Source organism: Brassica oleracea, chromosome C1, assembly GCF_000695525.1.
Source record: "Brassica oleracea var. oleracea cultivar TO1000 chromosome C1, BOL, whole genome shotgun sequence".
Classification (NCBI taxonomy): domain Eukaryota; kingdom Viridiplantae; phylum Streptophyta; class Magnoliopsida; order Brassicales; family Brassicaceae; genus Brassica; species Brassica oleracea.
Genome location: NC_027748.1, coordinates 2,918,770 through 2,935,061, shown reverse-complemented (window position 1 = coordinate 2,935,061; position 16,292 = coordinate 2,918,770). Strand labels below are relative to the sequence as shown.

General features: G+C 36.4%; 2 protein-coding genes across 3 annotated transcripts; one reads left to right on the top strand and one right to left on the bottom strand.

Moving 5' to 3' along the window:
- The first annotated feature begins 102 nt into the window (after positions 1-102).
- Positions 103-2,219, top strand: LOC106342287 (2-hydroxymuconate semialdehyde hydrolase-like). The gene is made up of 5 exons (XM_013781170.1): positions 103-515; positions 969-1,289; positions 1,450-1,545; positions 1,715-1,782; positions 1,908-2,219. The coding sequence occupies exons 1-5, from the start codon at positions 192-194 to the stop codon at positions 2,023-2,025; spliced, it is 927 nt and encodes a 308-aa protein (XP_013636624.1). The 5' UTR covers positions 103-191; the 3' UTR covers positions 2,026-2,219.
- A 649-nt stretch (positions 2,220-2,868) lies between these two features.
- Positions 2,869-15,924, bottom strand: LOC106306833 (myosin-15). 2 transcript variants are annotated; one of them, XM_013743599.1, is made up of 38 exons: positions 15,642-15,924; positions 15,380-15,526; positions 14,152-14,297; positions 13,900-14,056; positions 13,670-13,728; positions 12,894-13,050; positions 12,602-12,751; positions 12,377-12,513; positions 12,141-12,287; positions 11,946-12,047; positions 11,696-11,753; positions 11,511-11,612; positions 10,755-10,792; positions 10,548-10,674; positions 10,294-10,467; positions 10,037-10,168; positions 9,406-9,515; positions 9,058-9,118; positions 8,741-8,918; positions 8,269-8,474; positions 7,979-8,098; positions 7,793-7,891; positions 7,494-7,715; positions 6,812-6,951; positions 6,629-6,728; positions 6,386-6,436; positions 6,187-6,276; positions 5,840-6,010; positions 5,628-5,759; positions 5,276-5,452; positions 4,731-4,868; positions 4,417-4,487; positions 4,227-4,326; positions 4,095-4,151; positions 3,935-3,991; positions 3,752-3,832; positions 3,581-3,663; positions 2,869-3,253 (listed from the first exon to the last, which is right to left on the bottom strand). In XM_013743599.1, exons 1-38 carry the CDS (start codon positions 15,765-15,767, stop codon positions 3,112-3,114), a joined length of 4,545 nt encoding a protein of 1,514 aa, XP_013599053.1. In that variant the 5' UTR covers positions 15,768-15,924; the 3' UTR covers positions 2,869-3,111. The 2 variants fall into 2 exon arrangements, with proteins under 2 accessions (XP_013599053.1, XP_013599062.1); XM_013743608.1 differs by having other exon boundaries at positions 9,058-9,115.
- Between the last annotated feature and the right edge of the window lie 368 nt (positions 15,925-16,292).

The window sequence follows — 16,292 nt, the reverse complement described above, 5'->3', positions numbered from 1 at the left end:
AGAAATTTTTTAACTACTATGGTATTTTCTTGTAGATATTGAAAAATGGAAATAAATAATTATTAAATTATTTTTCTCCCACTTAGAGATGTTCCTATACATTTGACTAAAAATAACATCAAAACTCATTGTATCATTTCTCATCTTCTCTCTCTGGCAAGAAGCCAAGAAAGGTAGAGTAGAGTAGATATATGTCGTTGTCGTCTTACCTAAGCCCAACGCGCCTTCTTGAAGGCTACCTCCGCCGCTGCCTCACGGCGGCAGGACTCACGTCGCAGACTCTTTCCATAGATTCTGAAACAACTATCCACTTCTGGGGTCCATCATCTCTAGACCCTAGCATCGATGACAAACCGGTGATGCTTCTCCTCCATGGTTTCGGCCCATCTGCCATGTGGCAGTGGCGGCGACAGATTCAAGCCTTCTCACCGTCTGCGTTCCGGGTATATTGTCCTGATCTTGTTTTCTTTGGTGACTCTACCACTTCCTCCACCAATCGCTCCGAGGTGTTCCAGGTATATATGACTCTTTTGCTTCCACATGTTTTCCACTAGGATGATTGGATTTGAACTAGTATTGTTTTCTGGTCACGTGAAAAGTAAGTTTAGTAAATATAAAAACAGAAGCTAAATTTATTTACATATGCCCTTTTAACATATAGGAAAAATATATTTGGAACTTAATTCTTAATATGAATTTCTTTCTCTTTTTTTTTGGGGACTAATTTCAATTTTATTCTACTCAACATATATATATATATATATATATTGTAAATTTGTAACCATTCTTAAATTCTACTGATTAATATATTTGATATAAATCAAACTTGAAAGGAAACATAAAAGTTAGTCCATACTGGATGGATATTCTTCAGACATTTGATGTGTTAGCTCTTTTTATATCTAGATATTTAAACTCATTTTAGTATATAAACACATTCTTATTATAAACAAAAAATAAATCATCAGGCGGAGTGTATGGCAAAGCTAATGGAGAAACTAGGAATAGAGAAGAAGTTTAATGTGGTTGGAACAAGCTATGGCGGATTTGTGGCGTACCATATGGCAAAAATGTGGCCAGAAAAAGTGGAGAAAGTAGTGATTGCAAGCTCCGGCATCAACATGAGAAAGTGTGACAGTGAAAGTTTATTGCAAAGGTCGAACTGTGAGTGCATTGAGAAAGTTATGTTACCATCTACTGCGTCCGAGCTTCGGACACTTATGGGTTTGGCATCTTCTTGGAGGATGCTTCGTATGTTTCCTGATGCTCTCTGGAACGACTTTATCAGTGTAAGTAACTAACTATTGTCTTCTTCTGTTAGATTGTTAAGTGCAGACATTGAGTACCATCATAACGACATATATCAAAGTCTTAATGACATTTTGTTTCTAGCAAACATTTGAAACTAGTCCAGACAAATAATTTGGTTACTTTGTTTTATTTATGCAGAATTTATATCAAAAGAATAGAAAAGAGAAAATAGAATTATTGAAGGGTGTGACTCTTGGCAGGGACGAGAGATTAAACATCGATCCTCTTTCTCAGGTACATACTTCTTTTTTCTCGAACACGTAAACTTTGTTTTGTAGTAGTGATGTAATTTCAAACATGTCATAAAATATTTTTCAAATCAAACGTAATTTACTTCTAACAATTATATGAGTACTTAAATGGAAATTATATGATTAACGTTAAGGCGTTTAAATAACCTCAGGAGGTTCTAATAGTATGGGGAGACAAAGATCAAATATTTCCTGTGAAGATGGCCTACGAACTAAAAGAGTAAGTACAAGGGGATTTCTTGTTCAATGTTTAGAGTATATTAAATTAATTGTTCCTACAGCTCACTAGTATTCTTAAGCACAAGGAGTTTTAAATGCGGCAATGGTTGGTATATATTTATGTAGGATTCTTGGAGATAAGACGGAACTGGAAATCATTGAGGACACATCACATATTCCCCAAATCGAATGTGCTCAAGAGTTCAACAAAATCATTTTAAGATTTTTGAAAGGATCTCAGTAACGATGATTAGACATTTGCCACATCCCACATGGTTCTTAAGCTTGTTTTGTAGTAAAACATATGAAGTATTATTGATCCACTTTAGTATTACTACGTTACTTGCCATGCTTTCTCATTTTTTTTCATGTAATTCTTATATTTGTTTAAGACAAAACTGGATTATAATTACTATAATTACTACGTTACTTGCCATGCTTTCTCATTCATATCGTTTGAGATTTCTCAAAGGATCACAATTACTATGATTATACATTTGCTAAATGATTCTTAAGCTTGTTTAACAGTAAAAGTGTAATATATATTAGAATTTTTTAAAGTATATTGCTCTCTTAGTTTCGATTTAATTGTCGTTGTAGAGTAAATTTTTTTCCTTTCAAAATAAATTTCGATCGTTTTATAATTTCAAAATTGCAAAATTTATTGATTTTATATTCTAATTTATTTTTCTATTGGTTAAAATGTAGATAGTTGTATTAGTAATGATGTTTTTATTTTGAAAATATATAAAATTAAATGTTTTTTTAATCTATGTGTTCAACTCTAAAACTAAACATGTAGTAATTTAAATAAAATGTAAGTTATAATTAATAATCTCAGTTATTACAAAAGAATAGATTGTGATTTGGTCACCAATAAAACTTGGTGGTGTACCAAAACTACAAAATCACTTTCACAAAAGTTAATCACTTTTGTCCATGTTAATAAAATAGTCACGGGGCGGGAATGCTCGCATTGATATCATCAACATGGTTGTTGGCACGTAACTCTCAAAGAAAATCTTTGTCAAAAAAAACCTCTCAAAGAAAAACTCTGATGTTTAATGAACAATGATAACATCCATAATAAATTCAAATAATTATGAGAATCCATTACTTAATATTCACAAAGATGTTGTACCACTTACAGTCCCCGAAAATGATGAAAAAAAAACGTTAAAAACTGACAATTGCACAATTACAAATATTTTGCCTTCAACGTATAGTAAAATTCTACAGTTACCAAGTCTAAGCTTCCATTGTTTTATACCAAATGATTTTTTTCTAACTTGCATTTGATGCATAATCAAGCTCATATGCATAAAATGATCTACTGTGAGGCTGTAGCTGTGGAGGGGTTCTTCACAAGGGACTGTGCACAAGTATATTCTGATACAAATTTCGGTGGTTCTATTTCTGATGGGTCTAAAACTGGAATAGCCTTATCTATATCTTCTGCAGAGAAAGGAATGCTGCACACACACACACAAAACGATACATTAATCTATATAATGTAGACAACTTAAATTACGTCTGAGTTATGCGAGAGAAACTTGATTAACCGTCGACTCTAAGCCAAATGCCCAAACCAAATCTTAGAAATGCGTTATTCAATCTACATGGATCCTAAGATTTCACATGCATAACCCGCAACATGTAAACCCTGGCCGAGCTAGAGATATAAACGTTTGTGTTGTTACTACCATATTGTACTACCCACGTATAACTAAACTTGAGAGCTGACTTACTTTTGAAATATTTCATTTAGTTATACAGACTAAAACGGTAGAGAATAGTACCTCATATCATCATCCAGCAAGAAGGAATTGGATGTTAGTTTTTGGCTATCCTTGTCAACAAGTACCCTCATTTGAGAAACCACCTACAACACAAAGATACATTGTGTAAAAGTGTTTAAATAGACATTTCAACCAAAGCCCATGATTAAAGAGCTTTAGACATTAACTCACCTCACTTGAGACACTCTGAGTTCCATATTTATCATCCCAGTACATCGTACTTATTCGATATATTTGCCTTATAGTCAATGCCTATAAGAGAACAAAATAGTGCCGACGTTTAGTGAGATTTCGAAAGTGCTTACGGCCAGGATTCAAAGATAAGAAAACGGAAGCCAAACAAAAATGACGTACCGGGCATAGGTCCTGCCTGATTTCTTCCAGTGATTTTTTTCGCTTCTGGTGTATAACCTATGACGCAATCAAAAAGTTGCACAAAATACAACTTAATTAATGCAAGCTCAATTACAAACGAAACTAGCTTTCTATCAGAAAAGAAGGAATGAGTTTTTACCAAGAATCCAACAGCTTGTCTAATGTAATTTAACTCGTGCCAAGAAGTTCCTGCAAACTGCATTCACAAAACTTTAGATCACAGAAAGCATCCGTCTATGAAAAATAATAACGAGTGTAAAGCATGGTGTACCTCTTCCTTGACACTGGCTATCCACTTCTCCAATTCTGCAATCCCAGATTTCACATATTCTCCATTTGAAAATGTGCAACATTCACGTCGAAGGAGAAGACTGAAAAGGAATTCAGATTAAATATGCAGAAAACAAATGTAAACTGAGGTAAGCAATGAAGCAAAGAATTGAAATTAAGACCACATGTACCTGTTGAAAAGTGATAAGTTGATAAATGAGAAAACCTGAGTCACAAGTTTGCGAATGAAGAACGAGGGTACCTACCAATAAAATATCCAGGTTAGAAAAAAAAATTGATATTCTTGAAGTACAAGGCATCTTGGGACATGAGCATTCTTATTCCTAATCCTCGCAGAGGAAACTAACAGCGTAATTCCTAGACCAATGCAATATACACAAACTTAGAAGAGTAGAAGTTTATCCATGGCGAAAAAAAAACATCATAAAAAAACCGCGCGGGTAGAAGCAGACATTATAACTGAAACTACGGGATGTGTGCATACATGATTTTGGCGTAGGCGGGACATAAGAGAATCCAAGAATTTAAGTATGTTTTCCCATTGCGTACTCGGTGATTGCTGCGGCGCAACACCTGGTGATCTAGATGGCTTTCCAGCGGTCCCTCGTGAAGCTTTGGGCGCCTATAGAATCATTAAATAAACGCTTGAAAAGTTATAACATATTCCAACAATTTTTTTTTGTATTTTGAAACTAAAGAGATGAAACTAAACGTAATCCAGTGAACACACAATTTATAACGCTAACATAACCAAATTGCTATTTATTTAGGAACACACGGTAACCCAGATCTTCTGTCACTTAACAAACATATAATGCTGTACACAAACTTGATATTATGTACTATCAAGTTGTATACCAAAAACCACAGATACAATGAAGACTACATGAGAACTGCCAAATGGGGTATAAAGTCTTACTAACAAGGTATCTTGATGCATGTTAAAGATTTACGTTAATGGTATCCAATCAATAATTCAGAGAATCAATATCAACGATGCTGAATATCTACCTACTTTTGGACTCTCACCTGAATGCATAATCCAAGAAGCGGTGATAATTCTTTCTTCAAATTATCACGAATTAGACCATAGATCTTTTCCACACATGCTGTCAGCTGCTGCTTAAATAATATTGCAGGATATCTTGCTTCTATTTGCCCAGCACCATCGTCAGGTCCATGAAGTTTAAAAGGGGTCTTTACTCCCTGGTACGCAAGAAACAGAACATCAGTTTACACGGTGAACATGTTATAACAAGGTAACACGGTGCTTCTGAATCTCAATAAACAATAGATAATGAGAATTTAGTTTTAGCTATTTCAGTTCTGTAGAAATGAAAAATGCAAACTAGTCTGAAGTGGAAATATCCACTGAACTCACATATGCAGCCCTCCCAGACCGCTGAGCACTAGCATTTAGAAAACTATTCGACCGCAGATTTCTCTGCAAGAGACATAGAAGTGCTGAAGAGTTTGAAAGCCAATATGGTAATACACTGTTCTCATCTCCACCCTGAAACATATATAGAAACCACTACATAAAAGAGTTCTATCAATTTTTCTAAGCTAAGAAATTTGGAAGAAAGTTGTCACCTTAAGGGCTTCATTAATTCCCTCGATAATGATGTTAAATATGGCTGTGCTCTCAGATTCAAAGGCGTGCCAATGCAGAAGACATTTGTATATTACACAAGCAGCCAGTGGCTTATCATCATTGAATCCCAAATTTTCCTTTATACATCTGGAGAGCAATTCGTAGTTCTCCTGCATTATAGTGGTAAATTCAGAATTAGTATATACTTGACCCAACAACAAGAAGGTTCTACATGAGAAGATTCAGAATATGTGATAATACAAACATGTTACTATCACCTCAGGAAAACAACTACATTCACAGTAAATAAATTCTCAGCCTAATGAAAAAGGCAGTGAATGTGTACCAAGTTTCTTTCAGCAGTGAATTTGGATCGACGTGGCTCTGACAGGCTATGTGAAATTGGCATAATGTGCTTCGATGGTGTGGGTGTGGCCTGTACATATTAACGGCATAGGTAGAGTCCTCATTTTCAAGCATTTACACACTAGATAATAAAAAAATAGAGGTCATAAAACAAATGAAGAAAAGGAGTAGTTACTTACAAAAACAGATCTCCTGTCATTCTGAGCTGGTACAATAGCATTAAAGTGCTTCTGTTGAGGAGACGGTAATAATGAGTTGGTAAAAAGTATAGACCAAAGAAAACAGGATGATAATAAATTGACAAGCAAAGATGGTGGAATGCATGGTCCCAAAAGGTAAGATATACAGCAATTTCACAGGGTGCACACTTTCGTGCATGCATATTCAAAAAGCGCAGCAGAGAATAGTCAAAGTTTACATACCTCACCAACTCTCTGTCCTATTCTCTTTGGGGATAAACTTAACGTGTTCTGCCTCAAGACATGGTTCTCGTTCTCCAAGCGAGAGAGTTTCTCCTCGAGACTGTAAACAACTCAAAGAAAAAGTAAATACACTTGTTAAACACAAACCTGAGGTTCTTGAGAAAAAGACCAGCAACTACAAACCTTTGAACACTCGTCTGGAGTTCAGAACATCTTTTTTCAGCTTCTTTCAACTTCAGTAGTGTGTTGTTGAAATAGGTTTTAGCACTCAGAAGCTCCTTCTCCAGAGCCAGATTCTTCTTTTCCAAGGAACTCATCGAATTCTGTCATTTAAAAAGGGTTACCAAAAACCCGTGAGCAACCAAAACGAAAGAATTTGGGCTCTAAGCAAAAAGTGAAAGCATACCAAAAAGATACCAATATATATCAAAGAACAGAAAAAACAAGCAGTGAAAAAGAAAAGAATAAGACATGCTATCCAAAGATTTGACCACCTTTGAGAGAATTTCTCGGAACCTCTTACTACCCTTTCACAAATGCAATTAATATATATATCCACTTTCACGTTCTCCCGAAACAGGATCCAGTTATATATCCATAACGAATTGCTCTACAACCAGAAATAAAATGTGTATATTATAGAACTTTAAAACTTTGACCGCCCAGTAGGTTAATTGAAACATAATTGCGGGGTTGACCCAAGGGAAAAAACTTACGGACTCTTCCAAAAAAACCTAAGTAAATTTTTTGGCTGATAGAAAAATTAATGATGGAGAATACAGCCCTTTAAAAAGGAGTCCAAGTTTAAGACAATGACAGAACAAGCTCTTTATATGCATTCATATGGAGAACAGTGGAAAGTTACCTTCAGAGAAGTGTTCTCTTTTTCCAGTTCAACCATTCCATTAAGTTCTTTTACAACAGCAGCCTTCTCCTTTATGGATATGTCTAGTTGCTTTTGAAGTACTGCATTCTTATTGCATTCATTAATGGTAGCCAGCTTAGCTGCATCTAGCTTGAGGCTGAAAGATTCCAATGTTTTTTGAAGCTTGGATACTTCACCTGACTTGGCCTCCTCACCACTTGTCTGATTTAAAGCAATTGTAGTTATTTACACTGTTTCACGAGATCACTACTATATAAACGAAAAAATTGGGAACATACTCGCAATCGTTTCTCAAGCTGCAACCGCCATTCAAGATCTTCTAACCGCTTCTCAAGTTTAGTTTTAGCTAATCGCAAAGCACCTGTTTCATTAGCGGCCTGCAAGACAACGATTTGCATGTTTATCCTTTGAGTGATAGGCAGCCAATCGATACCACCCTGCTCTAAAAGATAACTAAAACATACCTGTTTAAGTTTTCTAAACTCTCTCTTTGCAAGCTTCCGCCGCCAACAACACTGAATGGCAATAATAGAAGATTGACGATGCCTGAATGCTGACCGAAACTTATGCATTCTCCAACGAGCCTAAGAGATTTATCATACACATTATTCGAGCATGCTTAGAGAGTGAAATGATGAATGAGGATAAAGATATCAGGAAACTAGCTGGATACATAGTACCCTATACTGAAAACTTAATAACAAAAAAAAAGTGTAACACATAATTTAATATACGACTCGGAGATTCTAGGTACCTGAATGACAGAAGCAGCTCTCTGTTGTTTCTGATGTGCAAACTTCAAACGAGCCGAGTCAGCACGGATGTAAGACTGTATTACTAAGGCCGCCGATACAAATTTCACAAATGCACATCTTGACAGCCACCTGCGCGCATGCTTTTGTACCAAAACTGCTGCCGCTGCATTCCTTCTAGTCGCGTAAGCATTTCGAGACAGACATCCTTCCCAATAGGTATTATTATTATTATTAGGCATCGAAATGAAACAGAGATAAGAAAAATAAAAAAGCATGTACAAACTAATAATATACTAGTAACCACAATTTGCATGCAAGATACATGTGAACATGTTTAACAAAAAAATTAATCCATAATTTTCAGAGAGTAGGTTGTTACAAATCTGAAGACATCTCAATGACCACAAACTCGAATGCAAGAGAACTGCAAATGAACAAAGAAATAAGAATAGTAGTGGATGAGAAAGGAACCTCTACAGTACGCTTGAATAGAAATTGCAGAGGCCCGCCCGGAGATGAAGTTCTGATGCGTGACAAATGTTCTCAATCTTCGCTGAATGAGTCTTGCAGAAGCATCAAGAACTTCAGCCCGCCTAGAGTCCAAAATGCCAATTTGACCAGCTCTAAGGAACACTTTTGTCTTTCCAAGCTGTGAAAGATGATCCACACACCAGCAAATCAATTTGAAGTATCTAACTGGGTGTCATGCGTTAGAGAAAATCCTTTGGGTTTTTAGCCCACCGAGAAGCAAAATGTAATTAGTAATAGTAATGTTGGGATCAGCATACCTGATAATTCCCAAGACCTAATTTCCTCAAGATTTTCTCGGCCAGTGCCTGCTCATCACTGCTGCAAATAATGTATATATCAACCTTGCTTCGCAAAAAGATTATTCAATGCAGGATACAAGAAACTGGAAAATTAAATGATATCCAGGTCCAGGGTATCCGTTCTGTGACTCCTGTCTGACCGAAAGCTATAAATAATGCTTAAGTTCTATCGACACATTATCTTTCCTCAACCAGGAGGTCACAGAATGTATAATATTTTTTTACACAGGTTCACGAAATTGCATGGACAAATATAGGATAATCACTCCGACAATGATCTTAGAATCATCCATCAAATATGCGTACCTCTCATGTATGAACTCTGGAGCTAGCAGACCAAACCGATCCAAGAAGTCTGAATAATTCCTTCGTGTGGGATACCCTGCAAGACTAATCCGAACAGCTTCCAGTACACCCTATCCAATTGGGAGATACAAGGCATCATCAAAGTCAAAATACCAAACAACGAAAAAAGGAAGAAAAAGCATGAACATGAAAAATACTAGTACAACCAGCTGAGAATAGTCAGATCACAATTTTTCAATTATAACAATTTTAGAAAGCAACTATAACAAAATATGGACTGGAATGGTTAGAAAGCAAAATGACCTTTAGAAGAAAACAACGTTCATTTGAATTATGTCAACACAAATGCAAAACGATGGTAGTATAAGATAAATACAAATTGCATTCTGACCAAGATCAGAAAGAGCACGAATATAAATTTCTAGCCTATCATAGCACGGCAAAGTATATGCATTCTGCGACAAGAAAAGATATAATCATGCTAATAAGCTTGACACAATTCATTCACGTTAAAGAAGTGAACCATGGACACCAAACTAGCTAGAAAAAATGCTAAAGATTCTCTCTTTAAAAATAGACCATAACTGCCAAGGAAAATGTGAAAATGAACTAAGATCACATATCCACTAACCCCACAACGAAGTTGATGTAAAACACTAGGATTCTCAAACTTCTGAGGTCTGTTGAGTGAATTTGGCTTCACACAACGAACATAGTGAGGCTCCGTTTCGTTGAGAGTTTCCATGAGAGCTTGAAGTTGTTGCTACAATCAAAAGGTAATGGTCAAATCAATGATCGGTTTCACGATTGATAGTTCTTGATAAATACAACTTTCATAACAGAGTATCTTGCAAAGTGAAAAAGGAGATAGCTGGGCAGTTTCCTGACCTTAAATCTGGAAGACACAGAAGAAAATTTGTAAGAAGACCTGGTAGACTCCTCTGGCACTGACGGAAAAAGTCCAGCAACAAAGGGGCATTTGGAGGAAGACAACAGATTGCAATGCTCCACTATAGCATAATCACGGTTTTTATCCAAAAACGTTTCAGTCTGGTAAGTAACCTGCAGAATGAAATGGATAAACTCATTGAGATTTGAAGGACACAAAATAACATTAAGCTTTGTTCTAGAGCACGACTTGCCTTGCCAGCATAATGAGAGAGAGTAAAGTCCGTCTCTGAAAATTTTGGCTTCTCCAATCTAGGATGAGTTTTACAGTTGCGGAACAGCTTCATTGAAAATGACTCATGAGTTGATCTCGGAAACATGCTGCATATAAAACAAACAAAGATAAGTCAGCGCACAAAGAGAAGATACTATTGTGGGACATAAGATGAGACGGGTTGTACCAAGCTTCATCCAAGAGTGCAATTACCCCAATAGGTTTCTGCATGTAGCAAAAATATTAATAGTAGAATCAGAGGAAAATAAATCATTTTTGCTATCATGACTGCTTGAGTTTAACAGAACAAAGAAAACAAAAGGGGAACACAATTTTAGAGGCTGGCAACTACAACAGTAGTTTGAAAAGAAACATATTTTGTTAACTAGAATTTCGCCATACCAGCATGCAACAAAACTATCAAGCGAAGAATATAAATGTTTTTCACTAAGTTCTAGTATTCTTGCAGCTAGTCTACAACTTTTATCGTCCACATTCTATAATGAGAACAATAATGGCGTCTTGGTAGAATTTAGACGTGTGCTGAATGTATTGACACATTAACAAGGCTAAAAGATATGCGACAGTACAATGTGACATCAGTAATCCGTTCGTTTTCTTAAGACCATGCAGGCGTTGAGTTATAACAAAGCAAGGTACGAAAATAACATTGAACCGAAATAACTCTTTAGAATTGACACGATTCAACCTATACCCTGTTTCAAGGGCCTTGAACTCGACCCCTCGACAATCTGAGTATAGTAGTAAATAAATAGAAAGACATGAGAATTTGAAATATGTGTCATAACCAAAATCACTCACTGAAGGTAACAAAAAAACTTATTGAAGATGTTGCAAGTTTCACAGATCACAACAGGTTAAGGGGCAAGGAATTAGAATAGAGTGTCAAATATAAATCTAGCTGAAACATGGAGAAACGTACCTTCTCTATAAGGTCCAAGACATCCTGGTTGTCAACAAATTCGATATAACTCCAATTAATCTCTTCTTTTCTGTACTCATCCTGCTCCATCTTGAATACATGCTGAAAACAGAGCAGAGATTATAAGGACAGGAAGCAATGTCCCAAAATCTGGCTTGACCTTTGAAAAGAGCCATCTATATTACCTCATTGAAATGTTGCTGAAGCTTTTCATTTGCAAAATTGATGCAAAATTGTTCAAAACTGCAGAGTGCAAACAAGTATTTTGGAGTTAGTTTTCATCTTTAGACGTTGATTGGGTTAAAAATATACTAAGTCGACAGAAATGCACCAGCCCAGATAAAGTTTACATGGTGCGTCAATAAAACTAGCAATGGATAAGGCTGGGAAAGGAAAAAAAAAAACAGTTGACTACTTAAACAAAACAACACTAACCTGTTACTCTTAAAGCATTCAAAGCCATAAATGTCCAGGACTCCAATTTTAAAACGTGAGTTTGGATCTTGACCAACAGACCTATTAATCTTGTCAACCAACCTGACAGAAGCATTAAAAGAAAATTTCAAACAGAAGTGTAATGCATTAATTAAACATCCACTGAATGAAGGGATGAAGCAAGTAAAAGCAAACCAGTCAAACAGACGGGCGTAAACAGTCTTCGCGAGTGCATCCCGGCTAGTAACAGCAGCATTACAGTCGAGTGCTTTGATTATGGGACCTTCACGGGTCAGAATTGAACGTGTGCAGAGCGAAGCCAACAAAAGATTTGGATCACACCTGATTAATTTCAGAATACAAGAAAATAAACAAGCAATTTCTTTGTACGTCTAGTTAAAAAATTAGTACTATCAGAAAATTCCATGTACTTGAAAAGATCAGCAGCCATCTCCAGATGAATTCTAGATTCCTGATCCTTTACTACAGAAGAATCGTGTTCTTTTCCTGGGGAAAATTCAACATTTCCAAGATGCAAAATTGCAGCAAGCGTGCGGAATATCCCTTCCTGATTAATGATTTAGGCAAAAGAAACAAGGACTATTAAAAACTGATGGAAGAAAACTATATCAAAATACAAGTAGAAGTTAAAACACCTGCTCATCGTGACTTATGCCCACAATATCCATGGCCCTCCTTGTATTCTTATACTCTTCTGCGTTGCTTACTCCCTCCAGTTCATATGTCTTGCTTTGATTTAGATAATGAAATTGACGTGGATTGCTTAGTTTATATTTATCAGCGTCCTATACAATGAAAAAACATTAAAACATTACTAATCGGCATAGGTTACTAACAACATCAAACAAAAAAAATCTGGCTTAGCTCGATAGCAAGAAAACTGAGACCAATATCTTATGAGACGTAAAAGAGCAGGAAAAGAATTACATTCCCGGAAGCGCACAGCTGATAAAAACAATGATAGTTCCTCTCAGGGTCTGTTATCCGGACTACACGTGATCTCTCCAGAAGGTAGGTTCTGATTGCAGCACCAGATATTCGACCATTTGCGTCAAATTGGATTTCGACAAACTTGCCAAAACGGCTGAACAAACCAAAATTCAGTAATTCTGTCAGTAAATCCGTCATTTTTAGGAATCTGAAAATCCAACTGACAAAAGCAAGAGCAACACACACAAACTGCAGCTAAAATGGTATGTGCACTCAATTCAATGTTTGCAAAATAAGGATCCTAAATCGTAAACATTTATGATTAGTCTTCTATACGTGCGAAATGAAGAAGAAGAAAAAACCTAGTTACCCCGGTAGCAGTAAGATTGTAACACATTGGAATCCTTTCACATTGCTACAAGAGGTTGCAAGTCTTAATGAAAAAACTTGTCAATGGATCATATATCTGAAGTGAATTACTACCATACTTAAAGTACAAGTTTAGCAAGACCACCAGAGTTTACAAACAAGACAAAACTTGTACAAGAGATACTAACATCATAGAGCGCCATTACCACTGGTTTCTAACAGCTCCAAATAATCTAAATGTGATGGGTTCCACAAATGCTCCTATATGTGCTAATCGGTATGATGCTAGCCGTCATGAAGAAAATTGTTGAGAAATGGCATACGCGAGATCTAAGAAACAACCCCAGTTTTCATGATCCCATCGAAAACATGAACAAAAAGGAAAATAAAATTCCATGACCCACCTGGAATTATCGTTTCTAACTGTTTTCGCATTGCCAAATGCTTCCAAGAGTGGATTTGACTGCAGAAAAAGAATACTTATATTAGAACAGTCGCAAAGAAGGTCAAATATGATCGCCTATAATTTTATTTGCAAACAGATACCAGAGAAAGGCAAGTAAATGCTATCTTTTTTATTATTTTCTTCTCACTGAACAAGATAAAGATACAAAACGTGTAAGCAAAATCTTACTTCAAGGACTTGCTGCTCAACACTTCTATCATCTACAGCTGCACGTCCCCCAACAAATGTAAGATACTGCATGATTAGTTTCGTTGTCTCAGTTTTGCCAGCTCCACTTTCACCGCTGACGAGGATAGACTGACTTCGACTGTCGTCAATCATTGCTCTGGATTATGAAGCAAAACTGAGGTTAATTGATTAACATGACAGAAAATACCACGTAAGAATGTCAGTACAAATATGGAAAAGATGGTAGACCACCTGTATGCAACTTCAGAAACTGCAAAAACATGAGGACTCAGCTCACCGAATGGTGCTCCCTTGTACTGTTCCATCATGTACGCATTGTAGAGATGTGGAAGCTTCTTAAATGGATTAACAGCGATCAGAATGCTTCCAGTGTATGTCTGAAAATGAAATAGAGCGATACTAAAGTCAGGAACAATCAACGAATGGAACGGTGAAATATACTGACAGTGACGAGTGGAAAGAAGAATGACACTAAGTTATTATACAAAAGTCCAAAGAGAGTACTATCATCTCAATAGGGACACAAACAAATTAGACATCAAGCAGCAACCAAAATATCACAAACGGCAAGCCAGCATTCACATCAAAGAAATCTAGCTGAGTGCAACCATATGGAACAAAATTACTTTCGTCAACTAAATAGGAAACGACGCTCTCCTTCTGCAGACGGAATGTTCACAGGGCTGGCCAACAAACTGATAAAAAATGGCCACGATATTACAAGGTTGATTATCCAGTTAAAATAATGCTTCTATTGGAACCTAAAAGTTAGGGTTGGATTGCGAGGATGTTTCTAGTACAGCTGGATACCGAATAAGCAGGTTTTCAAGAGTATAAATGTAATGATATATGCATTCATTTTTTCACACAGTCTAAATTCAAGATCAATCTTTTCAGCTAGATGATATAACACATCACGATTATAAGTCAACATAAGAGGGACCCATCACATAGAAACAGCCATAAATAAAAATAAGCAAGGAGATATTTACCCTAATGTGTAATCACTCATTGCCAAAGATGGCATTTGATCGACAGAGAATAAACACAGAAACACTAACGCATCTCAGATGGTGTTCAAAATGTATTCTTAAATACATAGACCATGCAAGTACCGAAACACGAGCACTCAAGTTAGTTTTACATATACCTAAAAAAAATCCAGAGAGGACAGACCTACTAAACGCATGCTATAAAGCTAAATCTTAAGTCTTTGAGGCACGGGCACCCACAGTATCATATGTCATAGACCATAAATGAATACACAAGAAGCTCCAGAGGCAGTTCTAAGTTGTTCAAGTGGGAAGCTCCGGCCACTAAGTACACACTGATACCGATGTCCATATGGAATGAAATCCAACTCAATAAAGTAGCCCAAGCAGCATAAAAACTAAAATTCAAGCAGCAATCATACACACGCAAGACTCTAAATAAGCAAAGAGTGAAAACAAGAACTCACGTATATATCATTCAAAGCGTATCTCCTCTGTAAATTGGAAAGCACACCAGGCTCGTGCAAGTAAGTCAGCTTGGTCATATCATCCACTCCATTATGCTCCTCATCGTCAGGATCCCTCCGAAAGAGCTTCTCCGTAGCGACGGAAACCTAAATCCCCAAATAAACAAATAAGGTGAAGGAAGAGAGGAAGACGAAACAGAAATTCTCCGGCGATAAAGACGGTTAATCAAATCAAATCAAATCAAATCAAATCAAACCAAACCTTCTTCCCCGTAGAAGTCTCGACATGGACCTTGCTACCAGAAGAATCGAGCACCTCGCCGGGAATCCAAGCCAAATCCTTATCCTCAACCCAAACCTTATCGCCCTTCCGCAGATTCGTATCCATTGGAAGTCAATCTCTCATGAAATTCGTCAACGAGACCAACCCTAGATGATTAGATTGGGCGACGGAGGAGAAATTTTTCAAAATTCAAATGAAGCACCTGAAACCCTAAGGAGATTGAGAGAGGAAGAGGGATGGTTAATTACTGTAGATAATTTTTTTTTTTGTTGAAAGTAAAACCGCAAGAGAAAAAAAAAGTACAAAAAAATAAAATAATATTAAAAAAACGGTTGACTTCCCGCCCTCAAGGATCGCATATTCGCCCAAATAGAAGACGAAACGACTTTGAAAAAAAAACAATTTAATTTGTCTCTCTAGAATTTATGCTTACGCACAGCTGATAATAATAATAATAAAGGTTTAATCCGAGTTACGCGCGGAATTGATTCCAACAATTAGCAGTTTATCACATTAATTAATGAGAAAAGGACAAAAATAACACTAAATCAAGTTTTTGTTCATAAACTCGCACTCAAAGTCAAAAATCACAAAAATAACACTTAATGTTTTATCGAAAGTCACAAACTT

Bases quoted from the DNA above. Each gene is read 5' to 3' on its own strand.
- LOC106342287 (XM_013781170.1), top strand. From the start codon at position 192: ATGTCGTTGTCGTCTTACCTAAGCCCAACGCGCCTTCTTGAAGGCTAC. The intron at 516-968 runs GTATATATGACT...ATAAATCATCAG, and splicing joins ATCGCTCCGAGGTGTTCCAG to GCGGAGTGTATGGCAAAGCT. The intron at 1,783-1,907 runs GTAAGTACAAGG...ATATTTATGTAG, and splicing joins ATGGCCTACGAACTAAAAGA to GATTCTTGGAGATAAGACGG.
- LOC106306833 (XM_013743599.1), bottom strand. From the start codon at position 15,767: ATGGATACGAATCTGCGGAAGGGCGATAAGGTTTGGGTTGAGGATAAG. The intron at 13,729-13,899 runs GTAAGATTTTGC...CTTTTTCTGCAG, and splicing joins TTGAGCAGCAAGTCCTTGAA to TCAAATCCACTCTTGGAAGC. The intron at 4,869-5,275 runs GTGAGAGTCCAA...ATGATTCTATAG, and splicing joins TTCTTGGATTATGCATTCAG to GCGCCCAAAGCTTCACGAGG.